The 23,930-nt window shown below is 42.6% G+C and overlaps 1 protein-coding gene across 1 annotated transcript; it reads left to right on the top strand.

Moving 5' to 3' along the window:
* On the top strand, positions 1–23,736 carry adcy3a (adenylate cyclase 3a). The gene is made up of 21 exons (XM_034612045.1): positions 1–208; positions 925–2,158; positions 5,360–5,509; positions 7,927–8,057; positions 8,937–9,048; positions 9,544–9,671; positions 10,097–10,255; positions 10,669–10,834; positions 11,074–11,193; positions 11,674–11,816; positions 12,339–12,500; positions 12,890–12,977; positions 14,971–15,087; positions 16,135–16,427; positions 17,166–17,247; positions 18,422–18,580; positions 19,011–19,157; positions 19,916–20,029; positions 20,194–20,320; positions 21,170–21,294; positions 21,767–23,736. The coding sequence occupies exons 2-21, from the start codon at positions 1,475–1,477 to the stop codon at positions 21,944–21,946; spliced, it is 3,387 nt and encodes a 1,128-aa protein (XP_034467936.1). The 5' UTR covers positions 1–208; positions 925–1,474; the 3' UTR covers positions 21,947–23,736.
* Positions 23,737–23,930: the final 194 nt, after the last annotated feature.

Below are 23,930 nucleotides of genomic sequence, written 5' to 3' on the forward strand. Positions count from 1 at the left end.
TTGGAGCCTGTTCCGTGTCTTGTGTGGAAAACACCCAGGAGCAGGAGCGGCAGGAGCGGGACTGCGAACCCGCCGAGGCGACTGTGTAAGACCCGACTCCCGGTTTCCTCTAGGCCGAGGCAGCGGTGGCCTGATGACACCCACCGTCCCCCGGTCCGTCCGTGCGGAGGAGCTGAAGCGCGGATGTAACGTGACGCTGCACCGTCAGGTAAGCGGACACATCTGCTCCCATCATGTTCACGATTTTCTCAGCATCTGGAGGAAGGGGGACAAAATGTCAGCTTCCAGCATCCGACTGGAGAGCGGAGCAGAGGCTCTGGAAACCAGAATCAGTTCTATGCTCGCAGATGGAATAGGAGATGGGCCCAGCAGACATTTCCACAGGTCTGTCCTGTGCTCCACTGACTCGCTGTTTCACTGTGTCTGTGCAGCACAGTGTGAGAAAGTGTTTTCACAGCCTATTTTTACTGAGCGCAACATGTAGGCCTGCACGAACAGCCTGCCCATGTATGGAGAGACCCTGACAGCAAAGCTGCCAATTTGCACTCGCCTCGCTTTATATGTAAAGTGTAAGCCTCCATCATAGAGCACTTGTGAATTTATTATAGCTTTGGTGTCATTTTTTCAATTCGGCGCACACAAGACAGGCCGTTTTTAAAACGTTCGACATGGATTTGTTTCATTGGGCCACTCATCTCAGCATAGGGATATTTGCATTATGCCAGGAGAAGCGGTTACATTTTTATTAGGAATAAACCACGGTGTTTGGAGGGTTCAAGTGGATCTGGTGCTGCTGGGTTCTGACAGATGTTGGCCTTTACATCGTATCCTCAGCTGCAGCAGACTGTGTTGCTCCTGCCTTGCTCACCAGCTGTTGCTGGATGCTGTAGTGAATTTCTCCCTCCTGTGTCCCTCTTTATTCAGGCCATGTAAGATGCAACCATGGAAGGCAAAAAATCCGAACGCTGCCCGACCCTGTGGAACGACGGACGCAGAGGAAGCCACAAAAATATCAACATACCTGATGCAGTGTTAATGAATTCAACAGCTCTGACATGGTCCACAGCTGCAGATTACCACGGCGGAAAGGAGCTGGTGCAGCAGTCCCACATGTAAAGCTGAATGAGGAAACCAAAAGGGCACGTTCTCTGGATCACGTTGCTGAGTAGGCGTGCTTGATCTGTGCCTATGACACAGGGCTGAGTGAGTCAACTGACAGAGCTGGATGCAGTGACCACGGACGCAGCTATGTAAGAAGACATCTGTCCAGTGCAGAGGTCCAGACCATCAACACGCTGCTGTGATTCATGCCACATCTGTGGGCTCTCAGGGGAGCATGGTGGTTACCCAGCAGTTGATGTATACCTGAGAGTTTTCTCAGCGTTGGGTCGACTCCTGTGGGACAACAAACATCTTTTCACTTTTTGATTTAAAAAAAAACAAAGGAAATAAGCAGGAAACAGACGCTGTTTTAATGTTCGCCATGCCTCGGAACCGGGCCTTTTCTGAACCAGAGTACTCTGCAGAGTATTCAGCGGACTGCTCCGTGACACTGCCGTCCGACCCCGGGCAGGCAGTGGGACGAACACATGAGGTCACGGTTCGGAGCTCAGGATGCTGCCTCTGTCTGCCGCGGTTTATGCGCCTCACCTTCACACCGGAGTCCTTGGAGAACCTGTACCAGACTTACTTCAGGCGGCAGAGACATGAGACCCTGCTCGTGCTCGTGGTGTTTGCTGCCCTCTTTGACAGCTACATCATCGTCATGTGTGCGGTGGTCTACACCACTGACAAGCTGGCTTCTGTTCTTGTGGCATCAGTGGGACTGGCAGCAGATATTATCCTCTACCTGCTGTGCCGCTTCAGCCTGCTGCCAGACCGCATCTCCAGACGGGTGGTGCCCTACGCCCTGTGGGTGCTCATAGCAGCTCAGATATTCTGCTATCTGGGTTTAAACTATGCTCGCTTCCACCAGGCCAGCGACACCGTGGGCTGGCAAGCTTTCTTCAGCTTCTCCTTTTTCCTGACTCTGCCTCTAAGGCTGACGCCCATCGTGCTCATCACCTCTGTATCCTGTGGGGTCCACACTCTCGTTCTGGGCGTCACCATTGCCCAGCAGCAGCAGGAGGACATCCAGGCGGCAGCACTGGGCAGACAGGTAAGAGTGAGAAGGATGGAGGAAACGTGAGGTGAGGGTACATGGTTGTCCTGACATGCATTAACTTCCCTGCGTGTAATCTCGTGTAGCCAACCTCCAACTCATCAAGCTTCCAGACGCCTTGATGAGTTTGAACACCAAGGCAGCTACATAGATGAAGTGGCCCAAAACCCAACCTTTAGGGGTTGTCAATGACACCAAGAGGAGGTTATTAGTAATTAAAGAAGCCAATATCTAATATTTGGAACCAATTATACAGTAGGGTCTAGTTATTTCCGACCTTAGGACCCCACTGTACATTTACAGTAAGAATACCAAAGACTTGGTATCAAAGTTTAGAAACGTTTAGAACAAACTTCATTTCAAAACTTAACTGAAATAGCCCAAAGCAACAAACAATTCAATAAATGGAGCAGATTGCTGGATATATTGCAGCCTGCTTTCCCCAGCATTCAAAACCTAATTACTAAGGATTACTAAACTTTATAGTCCAACTTTTTCTAAAAGGTAGTTATAATACTGATTCTTCACCTTAAACAGCCGCAAAATGTTATGGCTCGGCTCTTGGACCAAAACAAAAAGACGAGATGGTTTAACTAAAGCAAAGAGATTTTATTTGACAAAAGTAATTTTCATTTAAATAAGATAACAAAAATAACAAGGTTAACTGATAAGTCTGGCAGGAGCTAAATGCCAGACCAAAAAAAAAAAAAACATCTCCAAACTTTGTGTGGTGCAGAGGAAGGAGCTCATCTGAAAGCCAGGATGAGCAATACTCTATCTGAGAGGCAGTGGCCACCGTCCACTTCACTGATGGCCTCCAGCTCCTCCCATACCAGGAAACTGTAACACAAAACAGGACACACACACACACACAAACACAAACACATACAAGCCCTCGGGCCATCACGATAATCAGTAGTCCTCTTATCTTCTTTTGATTGTTGTCGTCGTTGTGATCCATCACTTGAAGAAATATAAAGATATCTCAAACAAAGGAACCAAATAATTAAAATAGTACATTTTATCTGAACACCAGCATAGTTTGGTACCAAATAATACTGTATTGAGGTGAAATTCCCAGGTCTAGTCGGCAAATCACAATAGTTTTTAGTTATAATTAGTTTTTGGACTTTTACTTGAGATTTTCTCAGCAGAGACTATTAGACAAGAGGAGAAGCTTGATATGTACTGTAATGTACTTTATGTACATTTCTGTTTGACCTAAAAACCAAAGAGACACATTGAAACATTTTTAAAGATGTTTTCTCTGGACCAGTTTGAGTCTGATGAGGACGATATAAACTATACCAGTCCATGATGGAATAACAACTTTAGTGGGAGCATGCACAGTGTTTTACAGATCTAATGCGAATAGTTTAAGGCGTAATTCAGTGTTTATTTTTATTCTGCATAGACGACACTCCTCACAACTTAGCAAGAGTAGAGCTTCATGTAGTTCACTTTTTGGCTGCACATGTATACTCAAGCAAATGAGCATCCGTCTCTGCTGCATGGACTAAATAAGCACATTCTGATGCTCAAAGCACAATTCATTATACAGACCAGGCCAAACTGTCTTAGACATATCTGTATTTCAGTATTTTACTTTACCAAAGTATGTTATGCATTTGCTAAAATTCATTGCTTCGTTTAAAAATCAATTGTCATCAAAACATAGTCTATACCAAAAAACTTCAAACTTCATCATTGGTTAAACAAAAATAGCAACAAGAAAGGAAATCACTCAAAAGTCAGTATTTGAAAAGGTCATTTATTAAATGTAAGTTTTGTTGTCACTTCATGAGGTCCGTTGAGCTGAAACTGAATCCGAGCTGAAGCTAAGTCCGTCTGCTCCAACAGTCTTTAAGTGCATCCTCCTTCATGAAGGATTTTCAGTTCAGATGGTGTTCAGACTTTTACCTAAACCTGATTCTAACACTAACCCTAAAAGCAAGTCTTAAAAGTGAGGACTTCCGTATAGGCAGAGTGGTAAAAGACAACATGCCTTTGTGAACAGATACGATTAATTTGTTTATTTGAATGTATTAGTCGGGTCCAATTCAGGATGCGCTTTAATGCCAGATGAGAACAAATGTACTTATCACTGTCCATTTGTGATGGGATGGATAGTAATGCCTGGTTTGAACAGGGCCTGAGACATTGTTAGTTTTGGTCTGTCCATGGAATATGGTGATTTCAACAAAAATGTAGAACAATGCCTGAGTTGAAAGGTGCTTTTAGTTAAATCTGTGAAAACAAGGCAGTGTTTGCAACCACTCCTGTTCTGATAAGTAAACTTCTATACCTGTAAATAGATATCACAAGTGTTTATACTGAGCAGAAAGAGAAACAATATCTGTAGAAAAATCAAAAAGATCTGAGCCCTAACATGCCATTCCACAACATATCTGAAGTGGCTCCTGTGTTCAACGACATGCACTCGATTGATATTGACATTTCAGGATGGTTTACAGTTGTCTCACTCATAGTGTTCGGTTGGCAATAGGCTTCAGTGTGTGTCACTGCATCACTGAGCAACTTTTATCCTTGAAAGGCTCTTAAAAAAGGTCAGAGACCCAGTCTAAACTTTCTGCAATCACAGGATCAAACTGACCCTCGTGCATACAATACACAGGATACTGTGTAGAAGGTTGGTAATGAGAAAAAAAAATCCCTGTTTTACTTTGTTATGAACGTAAAATAGTTAGATACCTGAGTTTCAAAGGTTTGCATGCTGAAATCCTGATGGTTTGTCCACCAGAAATACCCTCATGTTAACACATGTTTTCACTAATCCTCTAAATGTGACGGATATAAGAGAATCCATGTTTCAAATATTACCACAGTCCACAGATGGTTAATGGGATGGATGCGGCCCATCTAGCAACTGGGTTTGAGAAATGCTCCTTTCTGACTGTTTCTGGACCGCATTGAATCAACTTAGTGGTTTGTAGAATATTTACACTGGCTCATCCTGTACTTTGATCTCTTAGATGTTTCCTTTGAAAGCCAGATCAGATTTTTCGGAAAATTCGGTTAAAATTTGTACAGCAGAAACTTGACTCATGTTTTTGAATGTGGGAACGGTTTCCAATAAAGCTACACTCTTCAAAACCTTCTTTTGGCCCAATCAGCACTTACTATGCTTGTACTCTTTTCATATTGAGCCCTAACTGTTGCCTTCTCTTTGCTTTCAAGCTGCTGGCCAACATTGTGATCTATGTTTGTGCCATCACTGTGGGTGTCATGTCGTACTACATGGCTGACCGGAAGCATCGGAAGGCCTTTCTGGAGGCAAGACAGTCACTGGAGGTCAAACTCAACTTGGAGGAGCAGAGCCAACAACAGGTTAGAAGACAAGCAGTCCATTATTCTGATGTATATATTTGTAAGTGTAGATAAACAATTTCATTTTTAGGGTAGGTAACAGTATTAGTGCTGAGAGTAATAACAACAAGATCCATATTAATGTCCAAAGAACACGCACACAATACACTATCATGTGCACCTGAACCACAGCGTGGGCATGTGTGTCTGCCTGCTGGGAACTGTGGGCTGGTCACAGCAACATGCACAGCGAAGCTAAATTGTAGCAGTGTGCAAAGGATGGTAAAAACTTTGTGGATGTTTTGACTGGGCACCTACATAATGAGAGAGAGCAAGCGAGATGAGGAGAGAGAGAGGAAACACAGTGCTGCACACAGATGTGTGAATGGAATCATTATTTTTGTATGCCTCCTCAAAGTAGCTCAGACCACATGTTTTGCGCTGCTAACACGGAATCTCAGGAACATCTCCGGGGAATCCTTAAAAATTTGGTACAAACATTCACTTGAACTCATAGACGAACTGAACTGGTGTGGTCTGTCCTCTTTACCGATGAAGTGAATGCAGTTCAAATTTATTGACGGAGGACAGGAATCATTACTAAGCACCGGAAGGCATTCTGGCTTTACAACAATAACTGTCCCGTGTGCAGGCGCATGGAGCAACTTTCACAACGCCAACTGCAGCTTGCAATGTTATTTAAAAACGCACAGCCCCTAGTACAATCCTACATTTCCATCAACCTCAGATTTTCTTCGTGATAAGCACAATAAACTCTATACCTGCGAGATATCATAAAGTTATCATGTGACTTAGTCTAGAAAACTGAAAACTAACATGACCACGACTAGGTTTCCATGGTAACTTGGGTCAGGCTAATTTTATTTGACTTTGAGACAGAATTTCCGGAACTTTCTTTACGAAATAATCCAGATTTTGTGAAGTGGCACATGATACATCTGCAATATACTGAATTTCTATCAGACAGGGGCCATTATGGAAGTGAGTAAAAGTGTAGTGAGACACCAAGTGGACTGATAAAACCATGAGTGTAAAAAACTCCCAGAATACTAAGTGAGAAGCACAGGCTGCTGGGAGATGAGTGCTGTCAACCAATCAAGGAGCTCCGGTCGCTGCTGGTAACCATGGCAACTGTCCTCCTGAGACATTGTCAGCTGTAATCACAGAGCCAAGACGCTCAGCAGCTTGTTGCATCTCTGCTTCTGTCAGGTTTTCGTTTAGAGTATTGAAAACTGCCTCACTGCCATCTGCCCTGCCTCCTCTCCATGTGAGCTGTGAGTATATGTGACGGTCTATAGGAAAATGTATTCACAGGTCAACTGTGTGTGTGTGTGTGTGTGTGCGTGCGTGATGGAGGCTTTTTGTTTTTTGTTTAGTTCGATACATCAGTGTGGCCTGGGTCACTGAGTGCAGAATCTCTCAGCCATGATGACTGAGAGTTTAGGACTTTCAGTCCAGTGAAGATTGTTCATGAAGCACATTTAAAAGGAGATGTTAAAGATGAACATATAAAGATTAACATATAAAATAAGCTTTTCGATTAAAGAACTGGAAAAAGAGGATACCCTTAATAATATTAGCATAGGCTCAGCTATAGCGATTACTGAAAGATACTGTACATTTCAATCAACTCTATGCTAATGCTTACTAACATGATTGATAAGTGGCACTTTTCCTTTATACAGTACAGTCAGGGGAGGGAAAAAATACCGGTTCTTTTCTCAAAATGTTGACATACCTAATATATCCTCAAGTATCTGTCTGCATATCTCGAGAACCATATCATGTTATTTTATTTTATATTATTTTTGAATGGCCTGGGGAAGGGCAGTGCGGAATTAGGTACAATTTGGACATGCTGTACGTTCAATATCAATGAAATATAAATAAACAGACGGGCAGCTTTCTCTAGCTCTTGGGTCTGAGCATTGTGTCCATTTCTTAACAGGCCTCTGAAATAGCAGACAGGCAATGTATGAAATGATAACAGCAGTTAAATAAATCATTCAAACTTATATATGAGCCACACACGTGAACAGTAATAAAGCAAATTCTGTTTCATTTTATAAAAAACACTAACTATAAAATCTTCACTGCAGATAAACCAGGTAGGATGAACACAAAGTTTTCTAACTTCACTCTGCCCCAAAGATGGTTTATAAAAAGCTCTGCACACAACGTCCAGCACACAAACGATAAAAAAGTTACAGTATATGGTAGAACTGTTTGAGGAGGACTCACTAATAACTTGGAATTCTGAAGTAGCTCAGGAGCCAAGTTATTAGTAGTGTGTAGTGTTGTAAACCAGTGAAGTTTGCTCCATAATAGTAATGATACATATATCACAGATGCTGACTGGGGAGATGTATGGTCGCTGTGTGTGATGTCCTCTGTGTCGCTGTGCTTGTCCTCACCAGGAACGCCTGCTGCTTTCCATCCTCCCAAAGCACATTGCTGACGAGATGCTTCAGGACATGAAGAAGGAGCCCAGTCAGAAAGAGATGCAGCAGTTCAACACTATGTACATGTACAGACATGAAAATGTCAGGTAACATGGAACCTTTATTAGCTTGTGACATTATAGGTGCTGTTTGTCTGTCTGACCTGTTAAACCACCAGAACAAGTTGCTTTGTTTGTTACTTTTCTCATTGGTAATGTCAATCTTGTCGGTTGATGTTTTGATTATAAATGCAGCGAGGTGCTTCCCACAGTGGGGGTCAAGTTATGTACATGGATCCTTGCGAGAGTTCCAGAGGCTCTACAGCCAATTTGATGAGTTACAATACTGATAAACTAATCCTAACATAAAAAAATCTAACTATTTCCAACGAATCATATGCAAATATTTTGTAAATGCATTACCCACTTTAGAAAATGGACACAGCAGTGTTTATTGAGTTAGCTGAACAGTCACACCAACCTAAAACATCAAGAGAAATGAGTTGGTGCAGAGATATTTCAAGTACTAAAGGACAAATTCTTAACTAATATTTTCTTAATAGTTGGATGCCATCATGAACAAAAGAGAAGAGCTTTCTTACTATGATCACTCTGTCTGTTGACCATTAAAAAAGGACAAAGGAAAAAATCCACAGTCCGTTCCTAATTCTATCGTATCGTAAATATGAGGCTCCACTGTTCTGTCTGAGTCAAATTAAGGTAATGCAGTACATTCCAGTGAACGTCTTTTAGGATGAAAATCTTGCGTTTCCTTGTTGGACTAGATCAACTCTGAAATGTATTTTTTCCACTGTTGGGAATGAGGCACAAATAAAAAAAACACACTGCTCTGAAGTTGTAGACTGGTCACAGCTTAAAACTCAGATTAGTAACAATATGACATGGTGAAACTGTGGACATGTGTATGGAGGATGCTGTGAATGTGACGGATGTCAGTATTAATGCACAGTCTCGTTTCTGTCTCAGTATTCTGTTTGCAGACATCGTGGGCTTCACCCAGCTGTCGTCGTCCTGCAGCGCTCAGGAGCTGGTCAAACTGCTCAATGAGCTCTTCGCACGCTTTGACAAACTGGCAGCAGTGAGTTTCACACTGTTTTCTAATAACAGTTATTTCATGACCTTAACATGTTCCACTGTACGTGATTATGCATAGTCACAGTTACATATAAAGAAATGGTGAAGTGATCTAGCCAGTGGTGCCGAAGCCTGCATTTATGGCCCTTTCTGTTGTGTATGATGTGTATTTGTCCTCTTCCCCATGTCTGATGCCATAACCATGAAATCCTGTATCAAGATAGATCCCATGTCAGGCCTTGCTTTTTCAACACAAACCTCTGCATTGGTGGTTAAGACAAATTTGTCTATGTTTGAAGGAAACACAAGGATGAGTGAAGGGAGATGATTGGCCTAGCTTAGCACAAGGCCTATCACTACATGAACAGATACAGCCTCCTCCTTCATTTGAATGAAAAGCTTTTGAAGGTTCATCCGTTCACAACCTCAACAAATTCTCCGCATTTTAGGTGTCTGGAAGCAGCTCAAGTCTCCCTCTGACTTTACCTTGTCTACTCAGAAATATCACCAGCTGAGGATCAAGATCCTGGGAGACTGCTACTACTGCATCTGTGGGCTGCCAGACTACAGGGAGGACCACGCTGCCTGCTCCATCATGATGGGCCTGGCCATGGTGGAGGCCATCTCGTGAGTACAGGGATGAGGGGGTCAGGGGTTGGAGAAATCAGTGTCGGCTCCGCTTTTTGTGTGATGCAGTGGAGCGATTCACTGATTCACTTAGTCTTTCCATTTACCCATTCAAACACACATTCATACAGTGCATTTATATGCAGCACTTTCTCTATCACACAGCATTCACACACTGCCGGCACAGCTGTCAGAGGCAATTTAGGGTTCAGTATCATGCCCAAGGAAACTTTGTCACACGTAATTGGGGATACTGGGATGAAACCGCCGAACTTCTTTTTGGTGGACGACCCGCTCTAGTGTCCCTTGTTGCTCTAAATGAGATATATCAGAGAGGGTGAGAACTTGTTTGTGGTGTCATGGTAGTCAAGGGTTTGAAACTGCTGCTTTTTATTAATTTTTCTCGCTTGTCAAAACAACCGCAGGTATGTCCGAGAGAAAACCCAGACAGATGTTGACATGCGGGTCGGCGTGCACAGTGGCACAGTCTTGGGAGGAGTGCTGGGTCAGAAACGCTGGCAGTACGACGTCTGGTCCACAGATGTCACTGTGGCCAACAAAATGGAGGCAGGAGGGATACCGGGGTAAGAACAGGCATTTACTCCCATCAGATTTTCAATAGAAAGTTCCTTATTTCCTCTGTTAGTAAAATCTATATGTTTAGAGCATCTTTTCAATTTTGACTTTTATTTATTTTGTTGTATGTTGTTAACATAATAAGAATGCTTGATAAGAGTCGCCCCTTAATAATTTTATATGCCAATACTTACAATATCAATATATAACAATATCATGAGCATGAATGTCCTTCACAGAGACATAAACAAATGAAAATATAAAGTTGTATTGACTAGTGTTTTCCAAAGCTTCAGTCTGTCTGAATGTAAACTGCTACATTATACCTCATTTTCAAATGGTTTGTACTCGAGTCATCATGCCTCCATGACGTCCTTTACTTGACCTGTCTAGTCTAAACCCCTTTCTATGTGCGGACCAGTCGTGTCCACATCTCACAGACCACCATGGAGTGTCTTCACGGGGAGTTTGACGTGGAGCCAGGGAACGGAGGGGACCGCTGCGATTACCTGAGGGAGAGGGGCATCGAGACCTACTTGGTGGTTCTTCCTAAAGGACCTGTGGGAAAGAGTGGCATCAATGGTGTCGTGAGTAAAACCTGCCACTCAATCACACTGCAGATGTTTGGTTATTCCAATGTTTGTCTCATATTCAGTCACTCGATGAACCTAGCGACTGATGAATTTCAAATTTAGTTTTTTTCCTCAAAATTTTAAATATCATTTGCTAATGTAAAATATGTTCAGGAATGTGAAAAGGAGTAAAAGAAAAGTCTGTCACCATTTCATAATCACTCAGTACTTTCTGTTTGCTTGTTTCACATCAGAAGCTGTCTGTAACCTCCTCCAATGGGAACTCGCCGCTGTTAATCAACACCACAGAGTGCAACGGCAGTGCTAACACGGCCTGCACCACCCCGGAGGAACCAGAAGAGCTGGACGCAAGGGTAACCAACGACTTAGGCCGCATTCAGACCTGGTGTTAGCCTGTGTCTCTGATGTGATCACAAGTGGACATAAGTGGCTTCAGAATGTGTCTGTGACCACATGTGATCAGATCTCACTTCACCACTCTATAGGCGTGCGTGTGCGTGTGCATGTGCGTGCGTGTGTGTGTGGGTGGATTGGGCTGAGTGAATCAATGCATTTATTAGCTCTACAATGAAATAAGATTTTAACCATTTGGAAAAAAACATGTGTTGATTAGTGTTAGAATTGTTGCATCAAATAAACTGATGTATGTGAAACACTGAGAAGTGTACAAAATTGTTAGAAGACATCAGCTGAGAAGGTGCTTCTTTTACACATGTAAAAGAATGTGGCCACACCCTGACAACCTCTCAGTGTGGTTTTCATGGTCAGATATTAATTGCGTCCTCAATGCATCTTGGGAACTTTCTTTCTGTGTTTTTTTTCGGGGGCTTCAGGTGGTGAATCCGTCTTTCCCAAACCCACGGAGAAGGCTGCGGCTGCGGGACCTGGCTGAGAGGGTGATTGATGCTCAGGAGAATGAACAGGAGCTCAACAAACTACTCAACGAGGCCCTGCTGGAGAGAGAGACAGTGCAGGCGTAAGTGAACCTCCCCCCTCAGCCCGAAGGTGGTCAGTGGAGCTGACACACTGACCCAGGATCATTCATTTGGCCTGTTGATAGCTGATGTGACCCATAGACACTAATAGAGTCAAATAGTTAAGAGTTACATATTTTGAATCAGATTGTCATTACACTTGTGAGAAAAGTGCTATATAAATAGAGCCGTTATTGTATTATTATTATTTCTCTTTGGCTGCTGCTAGGAGTCAAACTGCTGCTCTGCCAGTTTCAGTATTTTATAGTTTTTGATACCTGATCACATTAAGGGGATATTTTGCTTTGTACCAATACAACCTTCAAAATATATCAGTGTCGCAGTTGACTCCCATATTTGACTTGTATGCACAACACACTGTTAGGAGTTATGTCTTCCAGTCTGAGATTCACCCGACGCAAAACTGCAACAATATTCATCAGATGTCAGATGAAGTATAGATAAAGAAATGCGAATTCTTCAGATATGATGTAAGGTGATCTGAGGTGTCCTTGTGTTGTCAGTTTGAAGGGGAAGCACACCAACCGGCTCTCCCTGAGGTTTGTGGATCCAGACCTGGAGACTCGATACTCTGTGGAGAAGGAGAAACAGAGCGGAGCTGCCTTCTGCTGCTCCTGTGTGGTGCTACTCTTCACTGCAGGCATGGAGGCTCTCATAGACCCCTGGTCAGTTCACAAGGCCTGCACCAATCTCCTCACACCTCATCCTTCACAAAGTGGACATGTTTGATTGATGCTGAGACGACCACCCAAAAGAGAACAAGACTAAGCCAATATAAACTAATTATAAAACTGCAAAAATCATCCTATTGATCCTATTTATTATTTACTCCTTCATGCATTTTTTTTGTCCATCACGGCTGCAGTTTGAATAGTTTGTGCAGCCCAACTCATTTTAGTGCTCCCTGCCACCGTGTTTCCTGCTTGCCGTTGTTAATGAGACAGACACACAAATGTTAGAATGTCTGAATGAACATAGCATCTGTGCTTGTTGGCTGCTGTTGGTGCTCTATATTTCTCTCAAGGTCTGTCTCTGTTCATGTGTTGTGGAACAGGCTCATTGCAAACTACATCACCTTTGCAGTGGGAGAGGTCCTGCTGCTCATCCTGACAATCTGCTCTTTGGCTGCCATCTTCCCTAGAGTGAGTCACAACATATCTTTATCCTCTTACATCTTGGTGTTTAGCACTTACTGCAGGTATAGCGACCGCCATGGAATGTCAGGTCAGTGTGTTGGAGTTTCAGGAAGTGCGACCCAGCAAACACCTAGTATTAACATGTGGTTTTTGTAGGGTTGGGTATCGTTTGAATTTTATTGATTCTGATTGTAATTCTGCTTATCGATTTCGGTTCTTAATGATTCTCGATTCCGATTCTTTAAAGGACGGGGTCAAACATTACACATGCTTATTTCACAATAAAACAGTTATTTTTACGCAAGTCATGTTCATATTCACAACTGACTTCAGTGCATGGGTCCTGGAAATTAATTTCAAGCAGTTGCTCTTATTAAATGATATGATTCATTAATAATTTGTTTAATTTTTCATTCAATGCAGTGTAACTGTAACACTGAAACCTGCTGAAATGACAACACAGCGACAGTCGATTAATTTACAGTTTAGAGAGCTGCAGCGTGTGGGTGTTGATGAGAGAGAAGTAGGAGCGTCTGTGTGTGGTGCTGGTGCAAATGCAACTGAACCAAATAAGGACAAGACAAATGTTACTTAATCTTCACTTACCTGATTGTGACGAGGTGCTGGCTGTTGGCTGAGGGGTTGACTGAGGAGGACGACTGGGTTTATGAGGGAGAGGGAGACCGGTGCAACAAGTTCGAAAACGGTACACTTGTTAATTTGTATACCGTTCAGGCGAAGGTGTTTAGTCATGTTAGTTGTGCACGAGTTTGGCACTGGTGTTGCACTGTGCAGACACCGCACTGTGTTTTTGAAGAAAATGCAATGCGACAGCCTAGTCACGCTGTTGTGACGCAGGCGGTCTTCAAATGCAGCCCCTGAAGAATGCGGCCCCTAAATTGAGACACAGCTTATCCGCTCTTAAGCCTAAACAAAGGATAAGAGTTGAACTTGTGTTTTGAGTCGCACAAATGTACCTCAGGACGTGTCCTCAGATAGCTAGAGTGGAGATGTGTTTAGCCTAGCTTAGCTTAAAGACTATATTTTAGGGGAAACAGTTAGCCTGTCCTATGTTCAATTTTAAACATGCACACACATGTTTGAATTCTAGACAAACACATGGCGTGATGGGACTATGCTGTGTGAACACATTTAGCTTAGCATATCTCTCCAAATGTTGCAACTAGAAGTGATTGTCATATTGTCTTCTGTAAATGTTTTGAGTGCTCATATTAAAAACATAAATATATGTATATATATATGTGTATATATATATAAATAACTACATATTTCAGATGAGTGTATACACTGACATCCTACAGTTTGATTCCACCCCATCATGGAAATTCTGATGTATTGATTTCCATCAGTTAGGCCAGTATTGACTTCTACTGTCACAGGCTCCACTCAGCCCGGGTCTGACAACACGCACACGGTCAGCCAATCAATCACATGGACTGAGAGAATGCAGGCTCACTGTAAATACTGCTCAGGGCTCTTCAGTCCTCATCACAGTATGTCTCTGTGATCTGACCCAACTTTCCAATCCTGATAGAGGTCGTCTCACATCCATATAACAAAACATGTTGTTACTCGTTGCTCAAACCTTTTATTTTGTGTGTTAATCAGCTACATTTCAAGTGGTAATGAAAATTAATTAACTTTTTCCATCCATAGATTTAGTATGGCTTTTAAATTTTCGCGGACTTCTAGCATTGCTGTTTAAAATGTTGGACGTAGACGGTGGCATGTTGGATCAGCTGTAACTAATGCAACTGATTTCAAATATTGGCCCAAAAGACAAGATTGACTTCTCTTGTCTCCACATTGTCTCCATGTTCAGAGATGGTTTCATAGATCTGAATCAGGACAGCAGCGTACTTGGTGATACTGGATTTGTTCAAACTAAGCCCTTCCTTATAAACTGGCAGACAGCTTTAGAGTGAAATGGTTTGGTTTATCGGTTGTACTAATATAAATCCTTTGATGTTTGTGTCAGGTCTTTCCCAAGAAGCTGGTGTCTTTTTCCACCTGGATTGACCACACCCGCTGGGCTCGCAACACCTGGGCCATGGCAGCCATCTTTATCCTGACCATGGCAGACATCATGGACATGGTGAGCTGCTCTCTGCTCTGTCATACAGCCAGGCTAAACTAGTGTGGCGGCTACGAAGAGGGAAGGAAGTGCTGCATGACTCAGGCTCATCCGACAGGTGTTCTTTAGTGAGGCAGTTATAAATACAAGGAATGAGGAGTCTTGGCTGTTGAATAATGCAGACAGCTGTGGAAAGAAATACTTAAGCTATGTTCACACTGCAAGCATTAGTGCTCAATTCAGATGTTTGTCTTGATCCAGTGAAAAAGGAGAGGAAGTCGGTGATAAAGTGTTTGTTTAGGGTTTCATTTTTCTCTTGATATGCTTTCAAGCACAGACTCGATACAGGATTCGATACAACCCCTCAAGTTTTGCTTGTACAGACCTAGAGTGATGTAAAATATTATGATGTATCCAGTATATTGGCCAGAGAAAGAGCAGATCAAGGAAACTGGACATAAAATCAGCAAACTTGAGGATGTTGCAGTTGAAGGACAGCGAGACCGTAGAGTGCAGTTTTAGAAATAATGGTAATTATAATAATAGAGGTTGCAGATACAAGTAGTTAAATTAGCTCTTGCTGAAGGATGGCTGACTTTAGCCTTAGATAGAGTGAGGAGAGTGAGGACAACTGGAGGGAGCTCAGGGTAGACCCACTGCTCCTTTGTGTTGAAAGGAGCCTGATGAAGCAATGTCAGTTTTATTTATATAGCACATTTAAAACAACTTGGTCGACCAAAGTGCTTCACAAAGTAAAAGGTACAACAAGAAGACAGCAACACGCAAAACATCAAAAATACAAGCAGAAGCAGGGCATCTGAGAAGGGATGCCTCCGAGGTACTTTTCTTTGGAGGTCAGAGGAGACCCTCAACTGTCTGATGCTTCAAGATCCCCCAGGGGGAGCTGGAAATCTGTGAGAAGGACATTTTGAATACCTTCCTTAGCCCTGCTGCCACTGTGAGCCGACCTTTGATATGCAGAAGAGGATGAATGGATGGATGAATGAATGACTGAATGAATGATCGATAGATTGCAAGTTCATGACTTTGTGTCTCTCCACTGTGTAGCTGAGTTGTCTGCCTCGAGTCCCAGACTCAGGCGGCACCACCATGGCTCCCTCCTCCTCCTCCCCTTCCTCCTCCTCCACTTGGTCTGGGCCTCATGGATGCCTGGAAAACCCCAAATATTACAGCTACATTGCTGTGCTGGCACTGATGGCTACCACCATGCTGGTTCAGGTCAGTCACATGGTCAAGCTCACACTGATGCTGCTCATCACTGTGTCCACTGGCATCGTGAACATCTACAGCTGGAGGGACATCTTCGACCGCTACGACACGGCCCGCTTCCAGGACTACAGGTCAGCCAGTATCATCTGTGTAAAAGCACCACTCTTCACACCTCTGTGTAGTGGTACAAAAAGGCAGCAACCTGCCTGGGTGTGTGTGTTTACACAAGTCTGTGTCCGAAATCCCACACTCAATCCCTACTTTACTATATAGGGTCTTCTATGCAGAGGATTATATAGTGAGCTCATCGGCAAAAGAAAATAAGGTTTTCAGACACAACTCAACACATTTTCTCTGCCCCTGTAATTATGTCATTGTTGCATGATTATGAATTACAACAACAATGGCGTTGGTCAGTGGAAAATCAGACAATACATTTTAAATGATTATTTTACACTTAGTATTGATACTTTTAGGTAAAACACACGTTGAATGACCATCTTTAAATGTAAAAAAATACTTGTTTGTCTCAGTTTGTGCTATGATGCGCTGCTCTGCTCTCCACCGCGAGCGCAATGCATGATGGTAGATATTGCTTGGTTAGTAACAAACGATTGTATATGATTGAATGCGCTATAGGGTATAAAACAAATTCTGTCAAATGAAAAACATTCGGCCAGCACTACAAAATGGTGGATCCGCTATTTAGTGGACTACATAGTGATTAGTGAGTGATTTCAGACACAGCCTTAGTTTCATGTCATCATGTGGTCAATACTTTAACATACAATAATTCCAATGTTGGGGGTTTTAAAACACTTATTGTCTAGTAGCACAAATGATCAATATGTCCATGTTCTTCTCTGCAGGTCATACCTGGTGCCTTCCAAGTTCACAATGACAACTATGATCTTCATTATGATGGTCAGCTTCTATTATTTCTCCAGACATGTAAGTCAATGCCTGCTGCGTTCACTGTACTTTAGCAGAATGAACATGCAACACTTTTAGCAGTTTGTTTTAATGGTGTTAGAGGAGCCAAAACTATTTGAAAACATTCCTCCTGCTGCCAACATTGTCATCAGAGCAGCTTTGCGTGTCTTCACTATCCATCTGTAGTATAACAACAACTCAAATTTATCAGTGATCGTTAGGACATTATTTAAGTCAAATGCAAATGTGTTCAGTGACAAAAGAGAGAGAACTTCCTTAAGACCCAGAAAAACCAGAGAAGTGCAGAGAAGCCCCTGTTTGTCTTAAAATGAAGTTATGTGATTTATTAATGCATTACTATCTTGAGGCAGTGGAAAACGATTGACCAATAAAAACCTGATGGTACAGCTTCTTAATGTTTTTTTACCATCAACACAGTAATATGCACCTACAAAGGGCAGGTGCACAACAAGCATAGACTAGAAAAACCTTTTCATTTGCAGTAAAGTGTTCACTCCCATTCCCTCATTCAAATCCAGCATCATGATATTAATCCACCAAGGTGGAAGCTCACCTGTCTTTTAAAGGGAATGGCAGTCTGACTGGTTTATTGTATGTTACACCCAAATAACTCTCATGATATATTTAGAGAGTACAACCCTTTTCATGCCTCCGCACCAACGATAGCCAGTTGCCTGAGGCATTATGTTTTCGGGTTGTCCGTCCGTCCCATTTACTGTGAACGCAATATCGCAAGAATGCCTCAACGGAATTTCCTAAAATTTGGTTCAAATATTCACTTGTACTCAAAGAAAACCGCCAGACATTATGTCTGAAAACGGCTTTAATGAGACAAATCATCCATGCAGCAATACAAATGAAAGAATAATGAAAAGAGAAACAGCATGCATTATACCGGTCTTGGTGATTTTTGTCAAGCACTCGGGGGAAACCCTAGGGGTGGGTGGCTGATTGGGAGAGGCCATTAAAAGAAATGGTGCCATAGGGAAGGAGGTGTACGTGTATACGTTTATGGAAAACATTTTTATTTGTTTGAATGTGCCACTTTCTTTGGCATTTATAAATAAGATGCTCTTCTCAAAGCTTTTCACAAAATACCAACAAACATTTCATTGGTTTCTGCTCTCAAATTCATATACTGCTCAAATGCTGACACGGTTGCTGTGTGAAGGTGGAGAAGCTTGCCCGCACCCTGTTCCTGTGGAAGATTGAGGTCCATGAGCAGAAGGAGAAAGTATACGAGATGAGGCGCTGGAATGAAGCACTGGTGACTAACATGCTGCCTGAACACGTGGCTCGACACTTCCTGGGCTCCAAGAAAAGGGACGAGGTAAGATCCTCGTGTGTGTGTGTGTGTGTGTGTGTGTGTGTGTGTGTGTGTGTGTGTGTGTGTGTGTGTGTGTGTGTGTGTGTGTGTGTGTGTGTGTGTGTGTGTGTGTGTGTGTGTGTGTGTGTGTGTGTGTGTGTGTGTGTGTGTGTGTGACCTTTCCCTCAAGTTCTGGTGCTATCATACAGAAGCTACGCATTTAGTTTAAAGTAATTAATGACTTATAGTCATCATTTTGGCCCGGGACAAACATCATCACTAAAAGCGGTTTCCACTGTATTAGCAAACTCTCTGTGTTTCTCTGAAGTAATCAGCCCATAACTGTATCATATAAAACCATATTGAAGGATTGTTTGTAATTTCATAAACATTCAGTTTGGGTTCATCACGTCCTCAAATATTCTGACCACCTTTTTGATGTGACCTGTTCCAGGAGTTGTACAGCCAGTCCTACGACGAGATTGGAGTCATGTTTGCCTCAATCCCCAACTTCTCTGACTTCTACACAGAGGAGAGCATCAACAATGGAGGGATTGAATGCTTACGCTTCCTCAACGAGATCATCTCAGATTTTGACAGTGTAAGTTGCTTGCCTCATTCTGTGTCTGTCCGACTGCAGGACCAAACATCAGACATTTAACTGTTTAACAACAATTTAATTGGGCAATTTTTATTTCTTCGGGAGGTGAGCATCCTCCTGTTGAAAAGAATGTATTCATCCAAATGCCCGAAGAGACTGTGTTTTACAATTCTCCTCCATTTTTCGAGTTATAAAACCAATGCATGCTGCCTTAGATGAACTTACATCTCTTAGGTCCAGGTTGAAGTGTGGAAAAGTGAATTAGCAGAGTAGGAGACTAGACCGGTCCAGGTGCATTATCAGCATATAAAAGACCAGGTGACCCCCTACGATGACAATACAATAAAAGTTAAACATGCAAGAACCGTGTTTTTTTCCCGGTTTCAATAAAGTCTCAGGGATCTTTTTAGTTTTACTTAATTTTATTGATTGTCTCATTAACCATGTCAGGTTTTATCAGTGTGGATCATCTCCTGACAAATGTTTGAATTTAAAAGCTTTTAATTAATAAGTTCTTGTTCTAACGCCTCTTGTCTCAGTTATACCTCTCTATCTCATTTTATACAAATCTCCCGAAACATATAAACATTATCTCTCACCTTAAACTCACCTGGTGCTAAATATCTAAATACAACTATTAGCCCTATCACTAGTCAGAGTGCAAGAGTGCGTGTTCTGTGTAAACATCTGCTTGCCATTAGGATTCTGTTTGTTGACTTCCTAAACTTCACATATTCTTTCACCTGTCTCCATGTCAGCTGCTGGATGAAACTCAATTCCGCTGCATTACAAAAATCAAGACCATCGGCAGCACCTACATGGCAGCATCGGGCGTCACCCCGGATGTCAGCAATGGCTACACTTGCATGAAGGTCAGCTTGGTCAAAACACTTCTGCAGGCCTCTGTGTCCCTGATTATCTCTGATTTCCACTGCTGTAAATTAGAACAGAAAGTGATAATGTGCTGACGGTTTCACTAGTTATGATAGTGGTGGTGTGGAGGTGTAGTCTGAGCTGTTTGGTTTTTGTCAGACAGAAGGAGGAGCAGTCTGACAGAGAGCGCTGGCAGCACCTGGCAGACCTGGCTGACTTCGCTCTGGCTATGAAGGTCACACTCATGAACATCAACTACCAGTCATTCAACAACTTCATGCTACGCATCGGTATGCGAATCTCTCTCTGTACTGTTGTACTTCTGTCAAAATGTTTTACAAGCCATTACATTCATTTATCAGAATTGTGTTACCAAGAGCTGTTGAGATGTAGTGTTAAAAGATGCGCCTATAACCCCGGGCAACTCCAGAAAAGGAAAGCCCCTCTCTCAAGGGGTTTGGTTCCAGAGCCCACGCTGTGCATTGAGGTGAGGCCAACTATATCTAGCTGGTATTGCTTTACCTCTCGCACCAGCTCAGGCTCCTTCACCGCCAGAGAGGTGACATTCCACTTCCTTAGAGCGAGTCTGTGATGCCAAGGGTCAGCACATCCAGGCTTCTGCCTCTGCCAGCTACTCGGCTTACACAGCACCGTTCCCTGATCCTCTTCCCCACGGGTAGTGGGTCCTCATAGTGGCGGATCCATGTTGTTGTTTTGGGCTGTGCCAGACAAGGCCCTCCCAGGCAGGGCTCCCCTCCCCGGTCTGGCCCCAGAAGTTGACCCTGGTTTCCCCATTTGAAGGACATGTTACTCCACTGTTTTGTTGTTTTGTTGTTTTGTGTTATCTTTTATAACTGCAGAAACTATTATGAGATATTTAATTTGTATTTATAAATAGTTTCACTGGCCATATACAGCCTGGTAGCCAGAGCTCCCTACCCCTGGTTTAAGTGTTTTACCCAGGAAGTATGGTAGAAATACAATGGATTCAGAAAATTGATTCACAGATTCATTTTTTTTTGCGATTTATACAACATTCATCTGTTGATTTGTAGGGAATTCAACTACAAATAATGTAGTAATTTTTTTTGAAAGTCAGGTAGCCCTAACAGTCTTAATCTTACAACATTCTCCTTCAGGTCTGAACAAGGGTGGAGTGCTAGCAGGAGTGATTGGTGCCCGCAAACCCCACTATGATATCTGGGGCAACACTGTGAATGTGGCCAGTCGCATGGAGTCCACAGGGGTGATGGGAAACATCCAGGTATGGCACTAAGCGTTACTGCAAGCATCTGGATTAGTCAACACTTTCACAATGTTGAAGATTAACCATGTTTCAATACAGGTTTATCATGGCTCATTTATCCCAGTTTAAGTTGTTCCTTAATCTGTGAGCGTTTTCCTGTAATGATTAGAAAGAAACAACTAACTACATACCACAAGAAATATGTGTCAGCACTTACCACACTGGCAGAAAACAAATCTTTTTGCTTAACATTTTATAAGTCTTAATTTTATAAGACATTAATATGGCCAGTCCTCACATTTATTTACACAATGAATGATGTAACGTGTGTGTGTGTGTGTGTGTGTGTGTGTGTGTGTGTGTGTGTGTGTGTGTGTGTGTGTGTGTGTGTGTGTGTGTGTGTGTGTGTGTGTGTGTGTGTGTGTGTGTGTGTGTGTGTGTGTGTGTGTGTGTGTGTGTGTGTGTGTGTGTGTGTGTGTGTTGCCCCCAGGTGGTGGAGGACTGCTACAACATCTTGAAGGAGTACGGCTTCCGCTTTGTGAGGAGGGGGCCCATCTTTGTGAAGGGAAAAGGGGAGTTGCTCACTTATTTTCTAAAGGGAAGAGACAAACAAGGCTCATTTATCAACGGCTCCTCTGTCACTCTGCCACACCAGGTGGTGGACAGCTAAGGACCACACTCACATACAGCACATACTTGGCAGCCATCCACCGTGTGGTTAATGCAGAGAGGTGCCAGAGGACTTGGCCTGTCCTGAACTTCTGTTTACAGCTTAAATTTAAATACTACTCACTCACTCACACACACACACACCAGTCATTACTGAACACATACATGATCACTGTCAGTGGAAAGATATATGTGCCAGTAGAGATTGTATTTGAATTTATATGTCATGTTCCAGTTGAACCACAGAAGTCCCAATATGGATCATTTGAAAGAATGAACTGAAAAGAAATCACATTAAAAGATAGGAGCACCAGATGTATAGATCCAGATATGATATAAGAGTAAACGCATACAAATGAAAAAGAATATAAAGTGACCACGTGGGATAGGCTGATTCAAGTGTCCTCATGCAACCTAGTCCAGTGATGGCCACATCTTTTCATTCATGTGCAGTTGCTCATAAAAACTCAAAAAGTAAAAATAAGCATCTTTGCAGAAATAAAACCTGGATTTCCACTCGATAGTGATAATACAAGTAGGCCTAATGAAATGGCTTCAGTAAATGTGGAGTAAGTTGGAAGCCTGTAGCATGTTTTCACATTCTGCTGTGATCAGCTTCTCCAACGCTCTATACCCCACTGAGTGTTTCCTCTCAATTCAAAACAAACGTCTGTCCTGAGTGATATGATCACTGGTTGACAGCTCAGTCCAGGTGGTAACTAACCCGAGACACATTAAGAACCAAGATCCAAACTCTCAAACCACATGCTTACTGCTGTGTAAACGTGCTCTGTCCCACGACAGCTTCATAATTAATCAAAAATATTTTTACACTTCTCAGTGTTCTCCATACATTGATTTATTTGTGACCAGATCTTGATTTTCTACTTAGTTTAATTTCTTCAAATGGGTTAAATCGTATTCCATGTAAAGCTCTATTCTGTATTGTCAGCCTTTCTAAAAACATCATTTGGTCTTTGAGAATATAAATGGAGTGCGTATGTATTTTAAGGGAAGTGAGATCGGTTCAGACACAAGTGGAGACGCACTCTAATGCCAGGTGTGAACTGACAAACATGGAGCTGTCCACTTGTGGTTGGATTACTTGAGACACATGTATACCAGTACCAATACCTGGTGGAACAGGGCCCAGTCACACACACACAGATGCAGCCTTTTGCTTTAAACTGTGCAGCAGAAAACCAGCCTCCTGTGTTCTCCTGTGCAGACTGAGTCCTTGACACAGACGCCATTTTTTTAGGATTTCTTGTGAAATCACTAAACGTTAACATAAGGACTAATTTGAAAGTATGTAATTTAAATACAATGATGGGCTTTATCACTTTCCATAGATGCCTCTCAGACAAACACACACAGAGGTCCAACAATCTAAATTCAGGAGATCATTCCACATTTGTGAACCACTTAGGGATGCGTGACAGACAGATGTGAGTTCTGATGTTCTGTCTGTGATGAGGAGGAGGATTTTGAAGTGGATGATGTGATGATACCGAGTGATCTCTCATCCTGCTGCTGCCTCGTTGTGGAAATCGTGCGCGTTAGAGTGTGTGCGTGGATATTTTTCCACAGTGGTGGTTCTCCCTGATTCTGAAAAAGGTCAGATCTGTGAGTATTGTGAGACGATTGTGTGCCTTGAAGTTGTGTAACATGAAAGACAACATATGTAAATGGACTGTATTTAAATAGAGCTTTTCTAGTCTTGATGACCACTCAAAGCGCTTTACGGTGCAGTTTTGCCATTCACCCATTCACACACACACACACACACACACACACACACACACACACACACACACACACACACACACACACACACACACACACACACATTCATACTGTGCATCTATGTGCAGCGCTTTCTCTTTCATACAACAATCACACCCACACACCTCCTGAGCCACAGATGTCCCTCCTCTCCGTTTTGGGAGAGGGACAGATGACTCGTGGCAGATATATTTTCACAG

This window comes from Hippoglossus hippoglossus, chromosome 16, assembly GCF_009819705.1.
Source record: "Hippoglossus hippoglossus isolate fHipHip1 chromosome 16, fHipHip1.pri, whole genome shotgun sequence".
In the NCBI taxonomy this organism is placed as follows: domain Eukaryota; kingdom Metazoa; phylum Chordata; class Actinopteri; order Pleuronectiformes; family Pleuronectidae; genus Hippoglossus; species Hippoglossus hippoglossus.